General features: G+C 45.0%; 3 protein-coding genes across 4 annotated transcripts; all 3 read right to left on the minus strand.

The window, feature by feature from the left end:
• Positions 1 to 228: 228 nt before the first annotated feature.
• On the minus strand, positions 229 to 4915 carry bub3 (BUB3 mitotic checkpoint protein; the record flags this gene model as incomplete). The annotated part of the gene is made up of 7 exons (XM_079756406.1): positions 4773 to 4915; positions 4074 to 4268; positions 3564 to 3633; positions 2929 to 3080; positions 2203 to 2361; positions 1497 to 1674; positions 229 to 449 (listed from the first exon to the last, which is right to left on the minus strand). The coding sequence occupies exons 2-7, from the start codon at positions 4266 to 4268 to the stop codon at positions 229 to 231; spliced, it is 975 nt and encodes a 324-aa protein (XP_079612532.1). The 5' UTR covers positions 4773 to 4915.
• A 1916-nt stretch (positions 4916 to 6831) lies between these two features.
• hmx3b (H6 family homeobox 3b) lies at positions 6832 to 8160 on the minus strand (the record flags this gene model as incomplete). The annotated part of the gene is made up of 2 exons (XM_079756612.1): positions 6832 to 7451; positions 7887 to 8160. 2 exons carry the CDS (start codon positions 8158 to 8160, stop codon positions 6832 to 6834), a joined length of 894 nt encoding a protein of 297 aa, XP_079612738.1.
• Positions 8161 to 9642: 1482 nt separating this feature from the next.
• On the minus strand, positions 9643 to 15281 carry acadsb (acyl-CoA dehydrogenase short/branched chain). 2 transcript variants are annotated; one of them, XR_013812635.1, is made up of 12 exons: positions 15150 to 15281; positions 14663 to 14816; positions 14465 to 14565; positions 14148 to 14354; positions 13802 to 13972; positions 13392 to 13517; positions 13213 to 13305; positions 12925 to 13014; positions 12661 to 12798; positions 12454 to 12553; positions 9901 to 10331; positions 9713 to 9761 (listed from the first exon to the last, which is right to left on the minus strand). XR_013812635.1 is itself a non-coding variant. In XM_079756447.1 (11 exons), exons 1-11 carry the CDS (start codon positions 15180 to 15182, stop codon positions 10255 to 10257), a joined length of 1290 nt encoding a protein of 429 aa, XP_079612573.1. In that variant the 5' UTR covers positions 15183 to 15281; the 3' UTR covers positions 9643 to 10254. The 2 variants fall into 2 exon arrangements, 1 of the variants encoding a protein (XP_079612573.1); XM_079756447.1 differs by having other exon boundaries at positions 9643 to 10331.
• Positions 15282 to 15675: the final 394 nt, after the last annotated feature.

Below are 15675 nucleotides of genomic sequence, written 5' to 3' on the forward strand. Positions count from 1 at the left end.
GAAAAAGAAAATCCAACTTTCCCGCAATTTTTCTCACCGGAACGTCGCTGACGAAGCAGACGATCCCAAAAGGCGTATGACGCAGTACTCCTGTATTAGAAAACAGCCACACCTGACTGGTTTGTGGTTCCCCGTTAAGCAACGCTTGTGATTGGCCGCAGTACCCGGGGACGAGGAAGGCTGGGGGGGGGGGGGGGGGGGGGGGGGGGGGGGGGGGGAGCGTCAGCCTCACTTGGGCTTGGTCTCGGCGTCTGTGACCTGGCGGATGAACACGGCGTCCTCGGGGTGGCTGATGTCCCCCTGCTCCTGCATGTAGGACGAGGCGATGGCCAGCAGGCTGCCGTCGTTGCTGAAGGCCAGCGAGGCGATGCTGGTGGGGTAGCGGTGGAACTGGCACAGACGCTTCTTGTTCAACGGGTCCCAGATGTTGACGAAACCGTCCGAGCCTCCTGGTGGGGAGAAGAGTACAGACTCGGGGTGAGCTTGACGCTCTGCCGTGACACATGGCCTTGAACCGGGAAACCTCAGCGTACTCTAAACGGCTGGTGGGTAACCCTTAAGGTGACCTTACAAATTTGTCGTTAAGCTTGATATCATGTCACTCATTGCGCTCTTAGCTAACCCAAGATTGGATGGTCCATGTTGGCTTAAGGGCAATCAAAGCTCATCCTTGAATAGCAAATGAGAAATTAACCATTAACTAAAACTTGAATACTGGAACTGACATATGTACACAGAGTCTGAAATGATGAAGCACGCTAGCAAGAAAGAGGTTTCCGTCAACTCAAACCCCCCGCAGTACTGACACGGTGAGAGGTGGGACGTCAACTCAAACCCCCCGCAGTACTGACACGGTGAGAGGTGGAGCATAAACTCAAACCCCCCGCAGTACTGACACGGTGAGAGGTGGAGCATAAACTCAAACCCCCGCAGTACTGACACGGTGAGAGGTTTCCGTAAACTCAAACCCCCCGCAGTACTGACACGGTGAGAGATGGAGCATAAACTCAAACCCGCCGCAGTACTGACACGGTGAGAGGTGGAGCATAAACTTAAACCCCCCGCAGTACTGACACGGTGAGAGGTTTCCGTAAACTCAAACCCCCCGCAGTACTGACACGGTGAGAGGTGGAGCATAAACTCAAACCCCCCGCAGTACTGACACGGTGAGAGGTGGGACGTAAACTCAAACCCGCCGCAGTACTGACACGGTGAGAGGTGGGACGTAAACTCAAACCCGCCGCAGTACTGACACGGTGAGAGGTGGGACGTAAACTCAAACCCGCCGCAGTACTGACAGGCGAGACGTAAACTCAAACCCGCCGCAGTACTGACAGGCGAGACATAAACTCAAACCCCCCGCAGTACTGACAGGCGAGACGTAAACTCAAACCCCCCGCAGTACTGACAGGCGAGACGTAAACTCAAACCCGCCGCAGTACTGACAGACGAGACGTAAACTCAAACCCCCCGCAGTACTGACAGGCGAGACGTACCAGTGGCGAAGGTGTTGTGGGTGCCATGGAAGGAGATGGCGTTGACGGGGTAGACGTGCTCGATGCCGTTCTCCTTCAGCCGGTGGCACTTGAAGGCGTACTTCTTCTTCTGCACCTCCGGACTGGGGTCCAGGTACTCCACCGCCACGCGACCCTCGATGGAGCTCAGCGCGAAGCCCTGAAGACGAGGAACACAGCGTTTAGTGAACATTCACAGTTCAGCGGACTTTCAACATTTAGTGAACTTCGATCATAGCTAAACAAGGACTCAACCAGGGAGATACAAACATGTTGCATCTCATCCAGATTCAGCGTTCACTCATTATCTCATTATGAAAACCATGTTATATTAATTCAGAGCAGGACATTATTTTACCCATAGTGTGTGCCTTTCCTTCCCATCGTATACACACAAGTATTATTTTGCCTTGAAACGCTTTGTTATGTTACGGTTGATAAAAGTTCCATGATCGGTCTCTGAAGCAGAGTAAAGACCAAGTGGTGTTGGACAGTGACAAAGACAACCAAACTGTTATCATCATGTCCCATCTTCACTCAAATTGGGATCTCACACATTCAACCGTCCTTGGTTCTTTATCACATTCAGTACCCCCACCCAGGTAGGGTTTAGAAACAAGATGGACGCTATGGCCCTACGTAGACCATGATAGCATAGGGATATCTCATGGAGTGGACGATCACGTACCTGTTTGTTGGGGAAGGCTCTGATACAGCGGGTCTGGTATTTGAGGCTGGACTCCCGTCTCTGCAGCACGTAGCCCATGTTCCTCAGATCCCACACCAGCACTCTCCTCCCAGCTGTTCCTACGATCAGTCTGTCCCTGGCCACCGACAGGGTGTACACCTGGACACAGAGACGATGGCAAAGCCACGACTTGAGTCCCCATGGAGGATTTTGAGGACTCTTATTCACCGTTATTCAAGCACTTCTGGAAATGATCAAGGTTGCCCCAAATACCTTTTCTTTTTTACATTTATCAGAGGTTACTGCTTCACCCTCCTTAATTATAAAATCAGTTATTGTTATGAAGAAACATTGTGGAAAATGACTGACAGTAACTTAGATTTCCGCTTTAGAAAAATAAAAAGACAAAGGATACTGTAGGTGGCATTAGCTCATGAATAGCATTAGAATAAATGTAATCGTAGGGGAAACCCTGATTCGCGATTCATCAGCTGACCTTACCATTTTTGCTGGACTTCGATTTATGATTAAAAAAAGGGAAGCATGGCGAGGATCAGGATCATCAATCAATTATGAATTACGATAAGGATACATAAATTGATTTGAACAAACCCTACAGGCATATACTGCTCCGTCAACGTCGGTAGAACAGTCGGAATTGTACAGTGCACCAGTGCAGTTGTTCTCTAAATGATTGTATTGTAGAGCTTTCATTCAAGACGATACCTTGTCCGGCTGAGTGAAGGTCCCCGCGTTGCAGGGCGTTCTCGGGTCCCACAGGCGCACCGACCGGTCCCAGCTTCCCGTTACCATGACGTTGACCTCTGGACAGTATTCCACACAGCGGATGGGGGCGTCGTGCGTTCCAACAATCGTATCTGTTCGGGGAACGGTGTGAGGAACAGTGACCACTTGACCTCAGAAGTCCAATGCATTTTAAATGCAGCACGTTCACTAGGGGTGTTACGGTTGAATACATGAACGGTTCCTTTGGTTTAAAGTATGACCCCGACTCTTCTACTCTGCTGGATATAGACTGTGTCCACCAGCGTGGCCAGGTGTATCAGCATGAATCAACAGGAACCACCGTACTATATGTCAACTGGAGGTGGCACAATTTTGGGCTTAAAATAACCACCATCAAAAAGGAGCAGAGCATGGCTATATCTCAAGTTAAATATGAGAGATAATGACAAAAATGTCAAAATAAAAATCGATTGAAATCTAACAAAAACTTAGATGCTGATCGAGTTAAGGGAAAAGTCCTGGTCTTTAAATAAACTGTTCCTGGTTAGAATAGGGAAATATGGGGCTATGTCTAGGCCTGCCGTTCACTTGGCCAAGGGATGTGGCGAACTCACCTTGATCTGTGTTCAGGTCGTGGGTTTTTAACTGTGCATCCAAACCTCCACTCCAAGAATGAGTGGGATCCTGTAAAACAACATTGTTGATGTAAATTTGTCGACCAACTGTCTTTAACATTAACGGTCACGACCACAGTTAAATGATGAGTGGGGAGAGCGTTGAGCAAAACAATTCCAATGTCACATTCCTTTTTATACTTTAGATTACAGTGTTGCTCGTCTTTGTAAGCACACATGGATAACGCTTTTGTCCGAAGCAACTTACAATATGTCGATTTGTCAAAAGACAGAAACAATAAATCACTGTCGCTACAGTAAGGATGTTCATAGAACCCAAGCCATTCCCCGTATACAACAAGGATAGCTAGGATCAGATACTACACAATGCTAAGCACTATTTTTTAAGTGCCGGGACGTACAATGTACAATAAGTGCGTACTTTCCCCAACCGGGACGGGGCCAACACCGGATCACTTAACATGCCGAGATTGTATTGTTAGGTCTTACATAAAAAGCACAGTCCAGGACCGGGTCTGAGTGTTTGTACTTCATCCGCATGGAGTTGGCGGCGACATCGTAGAGGCGGACCGTGCAGTCCCACGAGGACACCAGGAGGAACTGGGCCGTGCTGGGGCTGAACTTGACCGCGGAGATGGTGTCCTCCGGGCCCTGGTTCAACTTGTACTCAATGCAACCCGTCATCTGTTAAGAGAAGAGCGGAAAGACGAAAGTTGGACCCAACCGCCGAACATCTGATAACACCCATCAGAGTTGACACACACACACACACACACACTGGTTCTGTCTATTCTACTCCTACAGCACTGAGGCCGGCTTCATCAACGGCCGTCCCATCACGTATGCAACCAGTAATAAACGCATGTGTTACGATATCGGATGATATCTGTTCCCCCATCTTATTTTAGAAACAAGACCCGCGCCTCGCAATGGCAAGGGTCCATAATCTGTTTGATGGTTGCACGGTTGGACAATCGCTTCAACAGTGCCATTACAACACCATCATGTGCATATGATCTTGTGTTTTGTAGGAATATAACCCGCTATGTGTACATAGATCCGGGCTGGGTTCATTCAGAGAGCAGAGCCAGCCTGCCGTTGGTACCCCCGCCGGTGCTTGCTAGCATCGGCATGGCCCACTTGAAGCTAACATGTGTTATAAAGTCGTATTTACGACAACATACTCACCGCTCTGGGTTCTTGTGACCACAATCCAAACCTTTGTCACGTTAACAACAACAGAAAACCGAGTCCGTGTGCAGTATTTGATCTGCAACGTTATTGAGTTAGCTAAACTAAGCTAACGGCTAAGCTTCCTGTGATTTTTCAACACAAGTGTTTAGAGCGCTTCCAGCGAGGGCGATGATTGGTGCAGACGAATGAGCGCGGTTCCCGCTTTCGTTTGATTCGTTACAATCCGTGACGTAGTGTCTCGCGAGAACGAGACAACCTTCTTCTTCTGTCGATCTCTGCTTCTGCGCAGATCATTATTTCCATACACTACAGCACAGCCGCCCGGCAATGCACTGCGATGTATTTATAGGCCTATTCACACGTTGACTTATTATTATCTTACATTTAAATCGGACTATCAAAACACAGCATTTAGAACAAGGAACAGTCGATACACATGTTGGTGGATTTGGTTAAAGCATGCTCACATAGACTTAGCCTAACGAATAAATAAATAAGACCTTTGGGATTTATTTGGTGATACAATATATATAATATGGTTGGAGATTGTGGCCTAATATATGTGTAATGACAAATAAATATTAATATCCCTAGCCTATTTATGTTAAAAAATATATAGGCTAGCCTAGGCTACTTTTAATGTAACGCCAAATAATCAAGAAGTCTATCCGAACCTTTATCCTAAAAAAAAATAGGCCTACAAGTATTCACATCTTCCCCTTAATCATTTGAATCATTTCATGAAATAACTTTGAGAAAGATAGCATAGGTTGCCTTAATTGGTCTTAATAGTTAATGTGGTGGAAAAATGTTGGTTCATCCTAAATTGCAATTACGTTAGGTCCTACATTTATTCGTTCAAAGAAACCGAAGTCGGTTGACTGTCTATTATAAGCGACAATAACAAAAGCATAAAGGTTAAAACATAAAAGTGCATTGTTTCTGATTTCTTAATTATTGATTCCTTAACTTGGACTATAAAAGCATCTATTGAGGACAGAATTGTACGTTTTTAGCTCATAACGCATGAATACATCCAAAATGTTTTTTTTTTGCATTGAGACTTCTCGCCTGGTTTTATTTAGGCGAGACTCAGAAGATTATCATCTTCTAATAATCAGAAGATTATCATCTTCTGAGTCTCTTTTCTTTAACGATAGGGCTAAAAATAGGCCTAATTGGATCGCATCCTTGGAAAGCAATGCCATTAAGACAATAAATACACAACTCCATCATGACGAAAAGGCTTCATTTTATATAAATCCCAATTTTTTCTGTAATTAAAGAACCATATTTAACAAGTGCGAGCATTTCTACAATACAAGTATACAATGTTAATGAATAACTTATACAAACAGTGGTTGATATTTGGCTTTTTTATGGCTTAAAGTACGCTATGATAAATTACAGTGACATTTCTTTCAAAATGATTGGCCTATTAGGCGATAGGGCTTATACCTGCAGCTTTTTGGAACGCATTAATGAACATGATTGTCCGTGTGTGTGTGTGTGTGTGTGTGTGTGTGTGTGTGTGTGTGTGTGTGTGTGTGTGTGTGTGTGTGTGTGTGTGTGTGTGTGTGTGTGTGTGACTGTGTGTGTGAGAGAGAGATTTGAGTGAGAGAATGGAATTATGCGCGCAATAAGCGAACAATATTGCACAATATTGTAGAGTATCAAATATATCCACATTTCTGTCCAAACACTGACACACATTTTTTTCTATAAAATACATATTAACATGGAACTCTATGTAAAACAACATTATCTTCTGCTTCAAATAAGATTAGGCATACACTGAAATGTAGCATTCTCTTACAAAGCATTTCCTTATAATATCAATTTTACATTAAATTTGAACAAAGGGCTTTAAGTCACAATATAATAATAGTATAGTAATAATAATAATAATAATAATATTAATAATAATAATAATAATAATAATAATAATAATATAATGTATATTCATGAAATCCACAAATAATACTAAATAATTCTCTGCAAGTTTCTATGAATTTCCAAAAAGAAAAGACCTGCGATAAACCACCTCCGGGACCTAGACGGGCCTGAGCAAGGGGCCGGACGTCACGATGGGGTGGGAATAGTACATCGGGTGCGGAAACGACAGGAGCGACTGGCCGCTCGGGGAGTTCCCCGCGGAGCTCCCGGTCTCGGAGCCTCCGTTGTCGTGGTACAAGATGGGCACACGCACGATCCTCTGGGCCGTGGCGTGGCTCAGACTGACTGCCTCCAGCTCGGCCGCCAGCTGCCTCTTCCACTTGTTCCTCCGGTTCTGGAACCAGATCTTCACCTGGGTCTCCGTGAGGTGCAGCGAGGCCGCCAGTCCGGCCCGCTCGGAGCTGCTCAAGTAGCGCTTCAGATCAAAGGTGGACTCCAGCTGGAACACCTGGCTCCTGGAGAACACGGTGCGCGTTTTCTTCTTCCGGCAAGCTTTCTTGTCCGATGCATCGTCTAGGTTCTTCCAGTCGTCCCCCCGCGTGCCGTCCTGTTTGGGGTCTTCGGTGTCGCTCTCCTCCAGGACAATGTCTTCTGCGGATCTTTTGTCGTCCTCGTCCTCTTTGAGATCAGGTTCACTTTTGTGGAGGAGGAGAGCCGGGGAGTGTCGCTCCCTGGCCGGCGGCGAGTCTCGAACACCGCATCTCTCTGAGAGGCCAACTGCATGGGGGTCAGACACAAAGATACTCAGATGAGTATGACAGCTTTTTTTTTTTATAGCTTCCTGGATGAAAGGTATCAAGTAAGATCCATGCAGATCCATTTAAATGAATCACAAGCCGAGACCTAACCTTCAGGCAGGTAGGCCTGCAGGCTATTGATGCTTTATCATTGGCAATCAATCAGTCAGACATTTGTTAGTTAAAGCAACTATGAAAGGCAACATAACGGAATACACCACTACAACAAATCCCAACTATCCTTATTATGATGATTGATTATGACAATCTTGATGATAGGTTCGATTTGCTTTTCGATTGTTTCTTTTATATATATATATATTTATTTATTTTTTGCTAATCCCCCATAAATATGGGCGTCTGCTAAATGCCCTAAATGTAAATGTAAATGTAAATCGAGAACCCTCCTGACTACCTGAGGTTCTGAGGTGGCCCATGGCCCCCAGGGTGTAGGGGTTCCACCAGGCGGAGGCTGCTAGTCCGACCCGCTGAGACGGGAACTCAAACCGGGGAAAAGTTAGGTCTCCGATCCGGGAGAAGATGCTCCCTTCGAATAGTCCCCTGGAGGGTGGCGGGAACGTCCTGGGCTTGGCGGGCTTGTTGTCGATGTTGAGGAGGTTCTTGATGGAGAAAGGCGACTCCTTGACGTGCAGCGGCACCGTCTCTTGCGCGCGGGGGTCTGCCATCATCCTTCAATCCGCATCACCATTGAAAGTCCGTTACGAATACAAACCGTATTGTGTCGATGTTTGCGCGGGTCGCGTTCACATGTGGTCTGTGAAAGAGTTAAAAAATTGTCCTTTCTATATTAAAATAAAAAACGCGTAAAATGGAACGAAGAGTTTGGAGCGATCCAAAGCAGCGATCAATGCGTCAAAGTGGGGCTCGATTGTAAACGATGAAATAAACATGGTATCTAAGTTAAATGCGCTGAATCTCTGCCATTGGGCAGGTAGGACGGCAAATAGGATTTGAGATGCAACAGAGCGAAGGCAGGAAGGAGATATGACCAGAATAGACTCAGAGGAAAGGCCCTATACACGTTTTGGCTTCCAGCTGAACAACATGGACTCATCAATCAACCAATTAGATTAAAGAGACAAATGGCGCATGGTTTTATCCCATGCACAACCCACAATCACCTGTCACTCAAACATCTCTCTCTCTCTCTCTCTCTCCACTCCCACTTTCTCCCCCCCCCTCTCTCTCTCTGAAATTACTTTTGATTTGCATTGCGCAAGCATATTAAAGAGAGATGTAAAGATATGGTTTCACAATAATTTGTTCCTAAAATGCTACATGAATCTATTATTATGCTATTTTTCTCTCAGAATTAAACAGGTGGCTCTCAAATGCTGAAATATTGTTCAATCTATAGCAGACCATAGACTATATAACATTCACGGTAGTCCGGTATCTGCATGTCACAAGGTACCCTTTGCATCGCTATGGACGTCATTTTCAGGTTTCTCTACAGTCAGATAATGGTTCGTCGACCACAATCTTAACAAGATACAAATGATTATTCTATAGATGTAATCAGAGTGACCGTCTCTAATATAACGAAAATTAAACCGCCCCGATGGATAACTCGGCACGAATAAATGTTTTTTTTCAGCATTACCTACGTTACTGCAAAAGCGTTACAAACCTTTACATAAAATCTTAAAAAGCCACTTAACGTTATTATATGTGCCCAAGTCTTTAGAAAGCTTTTCAGTCAGGTTAATGTAGCCTACCTTAATTCAATCTGCAGCATCGTAAAGCACTGTAGTCACTACATATGTCCACAACCCGAGGTCAGGCAAGGAAATGCTTCCATCTAGTGGTAAACCAAGGTTTCGCCTTAGTTGGTCTACAAAATAAACTAGGAACCACACTAATCTGCGAGCTCATGTTTTATTTTCTCGGGCATATGAAGCGAATTGGTCTGGCGATGTAAATGTGGTTATAGTAGCTGTAGTTATACTCTTACCTGCACTTTACTCTTTTTAGGAAAGTGAAGGCATGGCCTATCAGTCAGTGAACATGAACATTAAAAAAATTACACATTAGTTATAAACATGAGTTTGTGATTCATTGACATTACAAATAAAAATAAAAGTTGGGTCATCTGCTTGTCATGAACATTTATTAAAATATCAACATGATTTGTTAACATTCGTTTCTAACACTACATATAAACCATTTAACCATTATGTTGAATCCTTCCTTAAATGTTTACAACCAAGTACTGTATACTATTTATAATCCACTCAAAAGGTTAAACTACATTAGACGAGATATCGGGCTACTTTCAGAAGAGCAAACTATTACACACGTCAAACACACTCAAAGCTTAGAGTGAAAACTACGAGGCCTTTGGAGTGAAATAGATATTGTGAAGGCACTGTTCGTAGCCAATCATAGCCCGACCAATATACATCGACAGCTGGAACAGAGGATGTCTGTATCAGTAAGTATTGAGAATTTGGTGACCTCATAGCAAATCTGTAGCACAATCTGTGCTAAAGACAAATAACAAACCAAACTGAGCGCAAAGTGACAACTGGTAAGGTAAAAGGCACGTGAAACACACATACTGTGTGCATGTGTGTTTCACATGCCTTTTTACCTTACCTGTGGCATGGATAGCTAGTCCCATTTTGTTAACTCATTTGAATACAGGAGACTGGACGAGGCCTCCACCAGAATTCATTCAGAGCCTAATCTTGACAGTGAGTCAGAGTTGTGGAGGGTAGAGGCAGTGGAGTGTGTGGCTCTCAGTGCCCAGATGGAGCCCTTCAGTGGTCATACTCCTTGTCGATGTATTTAGCCATGGTGGACAGCTGGATGTTGGTTGTGCCTTCATAAATGGTACCTGGGTGTCAACACAAATGGAGACAAACGTCAACGCTGCTGCAGAGAAAAATTAGGGAATTTAAAAGACTGTTTCTATTTCTGACTCAATGTATCCAGTCTTAAAGCATCACGATGGCTTGTGTGACCTGTGCACCCTGATTACTGAATTGGCAACAGGTGTGCAGCCTCACCCGGCCCCAGAGGCCAATCAGAGCCCACCAGGTGAGGCTGCTTAAACCAGCCATCATCCACACACACAGTGGGAGGGTTGGAGTTTGTTCCCACTGACGCCGCGTTCACACTGTACACGTCCGTCGATGGATGACGGAGGGCGTGTCTGAGGTATGGGGGACGCGATCCGATTGGCCGATGGATTCGTCGCTGTCTGAGAAGCTGAACATTTCTCAACTTTTTGACACAGCCAACGGAGCTCACTGAACGGATTGACTCACAATGCATTTCTAAAGCGCCCCATGCAAATTTAATGAGATCTGTCGACGGACGTGTATAGTGTGAACGCGGCCTGAGGTCTACCATGCGCAACGTTATAGCAATATGTGACAAATGTACTGTACTAAATTATCATGACCTATTAAGAGATTAAGGAAACAGGTCAAGTCGAAAAACTGGTCCTCTGACAACAATGCTTCAGCAAGTATGTTCTCCTTTGAAATTACAGTTCAGAATAAAACAATGGTGAAAGTCTCAAAATATATATGTTGCTTTGGCTCGTCTTGCGATCCTGTTCCTTCATTGTCTTTAACCTGGAAACCCACATGAGCAGTGTCAGGGGGGTGGGAGGGGCCGTGGGGAGACAATTCTCCAATATTGGGATTTTTGGTGTCAATGTAATTCAGAGCAAGATTTTGAAACAGAAATCCTTCTCTGCCACCTCCCTTCCTACTTTTCTCCATAATTGAGAAGCATCTAAATTCACACACACGTGATTGACAGGCTACATGGATTCCCTGTACCAATCGGGGAAGTGATGCCCCGATTGGTCAGAAATGAGACAGGCGCAGTCTAAGGGCTTGTTCACACTACCTCCGCACGTCGACGGATCTCATTGACTTTGCATGGGGCGCTCGCGAAATGCATTGTGGGTCCGTCTGTCCATTCGGCTCCGTGGCCTGCGTCAAAAAGTTGAGAAATGTTCAACTTTTCAGGCAGCGCCGGATCCGTCGGCCAATCAGATCGCGGTTATGCAAATACACGCCACGCGACTGGATCCATTTTGCAATAACAAGCAGGAAGAAGCAGGAAAAATCCGGCCGTTATATTTTTTTAAAGAAATGTGGAATTATAGGATTGTTTTTAGTCATCTTTTGTATTTATATCCACATATTGGCTTTGTAGCGGGAAGCGATTTGATTGGCTGCAGTATGCGTCTACAAAGAGTAGTCCCATATACGTCAGACACGACCTCGGTGATCCGTCGATGGAGGGATGTAGTCTGAACAAGGCGTAAGAGGCTCATACAAAGGAAGGCAGTCAATCCTGAAACATATTCTCACTAATAGCGGATGGATGGCTATGCCATTTTTAACACATAACATTAACTAATAGCGCCTTAATCTTAGCAAAAATGTAGCAACTTTTTATAACGGATTTCGATAATCCCTAATAAGTGGCCTGTTGCAGTTGCAAATAAGAGATACAAAATGGCTGAGTCATGCATGACTCCTTGGTAATGACACTTGTCTACTTCTGGTTCAACCAAGTTCAGAGCAGGGCATTCCTGTGGTGTCGGATTACATGGGCTCCATGGCCGGAGAGAAAGAGAACTGCCACCTCTACGCCCCCACCACACAGCCAATCACCAGCAATCATACCTTTTGTTTTCCATCAGCTTCATGCACCAACAGCTAAACTACCCTTGTATACAGAAGAACATGCCTTCTATGACACCTTGAGATGTGAAATGTCATCTGTAATTGTTCACACTATTACCAAATGAAATGTTTGTTACTGATTTCTCTGGCTGCTCTGAACTCTTGTTCAGTTGTTATATATAAACTTTTATTTTGCTGCACACATTTGTTCAAATTATTGCTTTGTTCTCAGCCTTGCATTTCGTTTTGAAGGAAAGCGTCTGATGAATGATTACATGGGAAGGTCAAATGGCCGCCTTCTGTGCTCACCTATTTTACAGTCTCTGTAGTACTTCTCGATGGGGTAGTCCTTCGTGAAACCAACCCCTCCCATCCATTCTATGCATTTCGACGTGGTCAGAGTGGCCACCTGCAAGACATAGAATGACAAAGCTTTTAGTTAAAGAGTTTAAGTTAAACCACGGTACTATGGTGTTGTGTATGTATTCCACCACTGCCCACACCACTACCCCTCACCTCGGAGGTGAAGTATTTGGCCATGCAGGCCTCCTTGATGAAGGGCCTCCCCGCCTCCTTGAGGCGGGCCGCGTTGTAGGTCAGTAGCCTGGCCGCTTCGATCTGTGTCGCAACGTGGGATATTTGGTGCTGCAGCCCCTGAAATACACAACCAAACCCTCTGGATGAAGACATGCTCAAAACCCCAAGGTAAAGGAACACGTTGGCGAAACAAACACTGTTATCCTCAGGAAACTGTGATGGTATTGGTTTGAAATCGTTTACCTGGAAGTCAAAGATCCGCTGCCCAAACTGGATCCTCTGCCGGGTGTATGGGATGGTGTGGTCGAAACAACCCTGGGCCAAACCCAGCATCTAAAACACAACGGTTCTGATCATACACTAAAACATACTTATGCAAGTTATGTTCCATTTTCTACCAAACCTAGTTCACCAGATACCACTAAATTCTATTCTCTGGAGATTTACTTTTACATTTAGGGCATTTAGCAACATATAGCCTTATCATGGGTCGAACCAATCCTTCCACAGGATCGTGTGTCAATTCCTCACCTGAGCTGCAATCCCAATACGGCCTTCATTCAGCATCCCGATGGCGTACTTATAACCATGACCCACTTGGCCCAGGATATTTTTCTCTGGCACCTAGAAAACCAGCAGCAGCGTGAGTGACGTTGTAATGTTGTCATCTGATGGATCTCAACAGTGAGACTTTGCTCTGCGACTCCCACCTTGACGTTGTCGAAGTTGAGAGGACAGGTGGAGGAGGCGCGGAGGCCCAGCTTGTTCTCCTTCTTGCCGATCTCCATCCCCTCCGTGTCGCGGTCCACCATGAAGCACGTGATGCCCCTGTAGCCCTGCAGCGGGAGAAGGAGCATGCTGCTGATTGGTCTAAAGAGGCGACGATATCTCAATGATTAAGAAGGACACGCCGTGACCAATGATGTCATCGTCGGTTGAGTCCAGTACAACTCAGAAGAGATTAAAAAAAAAGTTGATAATTTCTGATGTTCGATTGTTATGGTGCGATCCATTTGTATGGTACGCCCATATTTCGCACCATGATACAACCCAGACGGGACACTGGGTAGCGACAGCATGTGTCACATCTCACTCCGTTAGTGTAACTTGAACCACTCACCGCTGCTGGGTCCACGTTGGCCATCACCAGGAACACTCCGGCATGCTCTGCATTGCTGATCCACATCTTGGACCCGTTGATGACGTAGTAGTCCTTGTGCTTCTCCGCACGTGTCTTCAGTGCAAATGCGTCGCTGCCTGACTCCGCCTCAGAGAGGCAGAAGCTGCCCACCTGTTTTTATATCAGAGAGTAGCGTTTGTACGCTAGTAAGGACCTAAAACATGTTGTACAGCAAGTAATCAACAATTCAACCACATGGAACTTTTACATTTACCATGAAGACATTTATTTATTATTATAGGGAATAGGGAAATCTTGAATGTAAGAATACTTCAGCGTTACTAACCATATCAGTGGACAGCCGGGTGAGGTACTGTTCCTTCTGTTGGGGGGTCCCCAGGTTGCTTAGCAGTGTGTTGATGAGTGTGTTCTGGATGTCACACAGCACGGCAACCGACGCGTCCGCCTTCGCCAGCTCCTCGATCACCAGGATGGACGAGAAGAAGGTGGAGCCGGTTCCTCCATACTCCGGATCGATCTCTATACCCATGAGCTGTGGGGGTTTACGTCCAACGTGATGAAACAAAAGCATTGTAAGCCCTCTAGAGGAATCTGGGAGGAGCATAACTGAATTGCCTTGAATACAAAACGGATAACACATACCCCCTGGTCGAAAAGGGATTTAATAACTGCTGGATCCATGGCTGACTCCTCGTCCATCTTCGAGACATACGGGGCAATGCAGTCCTGGGCATACTTTTGCACTGTGGTGACCAAAGACGATGTGAAAAGTTTAAAATAATGGCTATTTTGAATGTTTGGCAAACATAAACAATACATGTATCCCACATTTGTCCTCACCTGCTTCCCGCATCATGCCCTCTTCCTCTGAGAAGGTCTGCAGAGGAGCGAAGGACACCGCGGGAGGTGGCTGTGAGGGAACATCTGGGAGAGAGGCTGTGGACCTGGACCTGCTCCGTAGGGCTGCCCAGGGCAGGCATGAGTGCCTGCTTGCCTGCAAATTGAGATCGATTGAGCATAAACCCTTTGCTTACATATATCACAAGGGTGCAAGGGTGCAATTGCACGCACAAGTAAGTGCATTAAGGTTAATTAACATGATTGACTACCATTAGGCCAGTGCCAATGCGATATAACAATGCATTTACTATTGTTTGTAACGCAGCCTATCAATGACTGAATGCAATAATACGATGTGGGTTACAAGGTGACGTCCGTGTTGGCAACCTGTTTGCAATAAACCTACGCACGTAAAGTAAGATCTGTCAAAATTCAACGTCATCCAAAAACAACACAGTTGTTATAAACTAAACAAAGGTACACTCACCTTCGACAAAATTCGGACCAGAGACAATGACATAACTTCGACTGTTTACATAAATTCTCCTCTTGTTCTCTCCTTCTTTGTATTCGGTAAAGACATACGGTTTGTGGTAAGTCCGCCCCCTCCTGGCAGGTGGCTTACATTGCATTCGGCTCGACACCAATATTTTATAATTTCTATCTGAAATAGAAGATTCACATATTGATAAATAGACTGTGTAAATATACAGCCTATTTTATATAGTTTATATGGTAAATAGCAGATATAGCGCAGATAACGTTATTAATAAATAAACTGTAAACATAACTTGAATAGTGTCTGTGGGAAATAGCAGATATAAATATTTGAATATATATACACCAATCCTTTCATATACAGTGTCTATGTGATATAGCATCTATACTTATTAACACAGATAATTGCATACATTTACAGCCTGTTCTGTTGTATGGAGTGGCTATTGGAAAAGCCAGGCAGGAATCCCGCTACGTTTGACCGGAAGCGACAATGTGTTTTCGGTCAAAGCTGA

Source organism: Pollachius pollachius, assembly GCF_949987615.1.
Source record: "Pollachius pollachius genome assembly, chromosome: 19".
Lineage (NCBI taxonomy): Eukaryota > Metazoa > Chordata > Actinopteri > Gadiformes > Gadidae > Pollachius > Pollachius pollachius.

What these genes read in the sequence shown, in the direction of transcription:
- acadsb (XM_079756447.1), bottom strand. Translation starts at nt 15,182, where the DNA reads ATGTCATTGTCTCTGGTCCGAATTTTGTCGAAG. An exon ending in TGGTCCGAATTTTGTCGAAG is followed by an intron (nt 14,817 to 15,149) that starts GTGAGTGTACCT and finishes CTCAATTTGCAG; the next exon opens with GCAAGCAGGCACTCATGCCT. An exon ending in GGGCATGATGCGGGAAGCAG is followed by an intron (nt 14,566 to 14,662) that starts GTGAGGACAAAT and finishes TGGTCACCACAG; the next exon opens with TGCAAAAGTATGCCCAGGAC.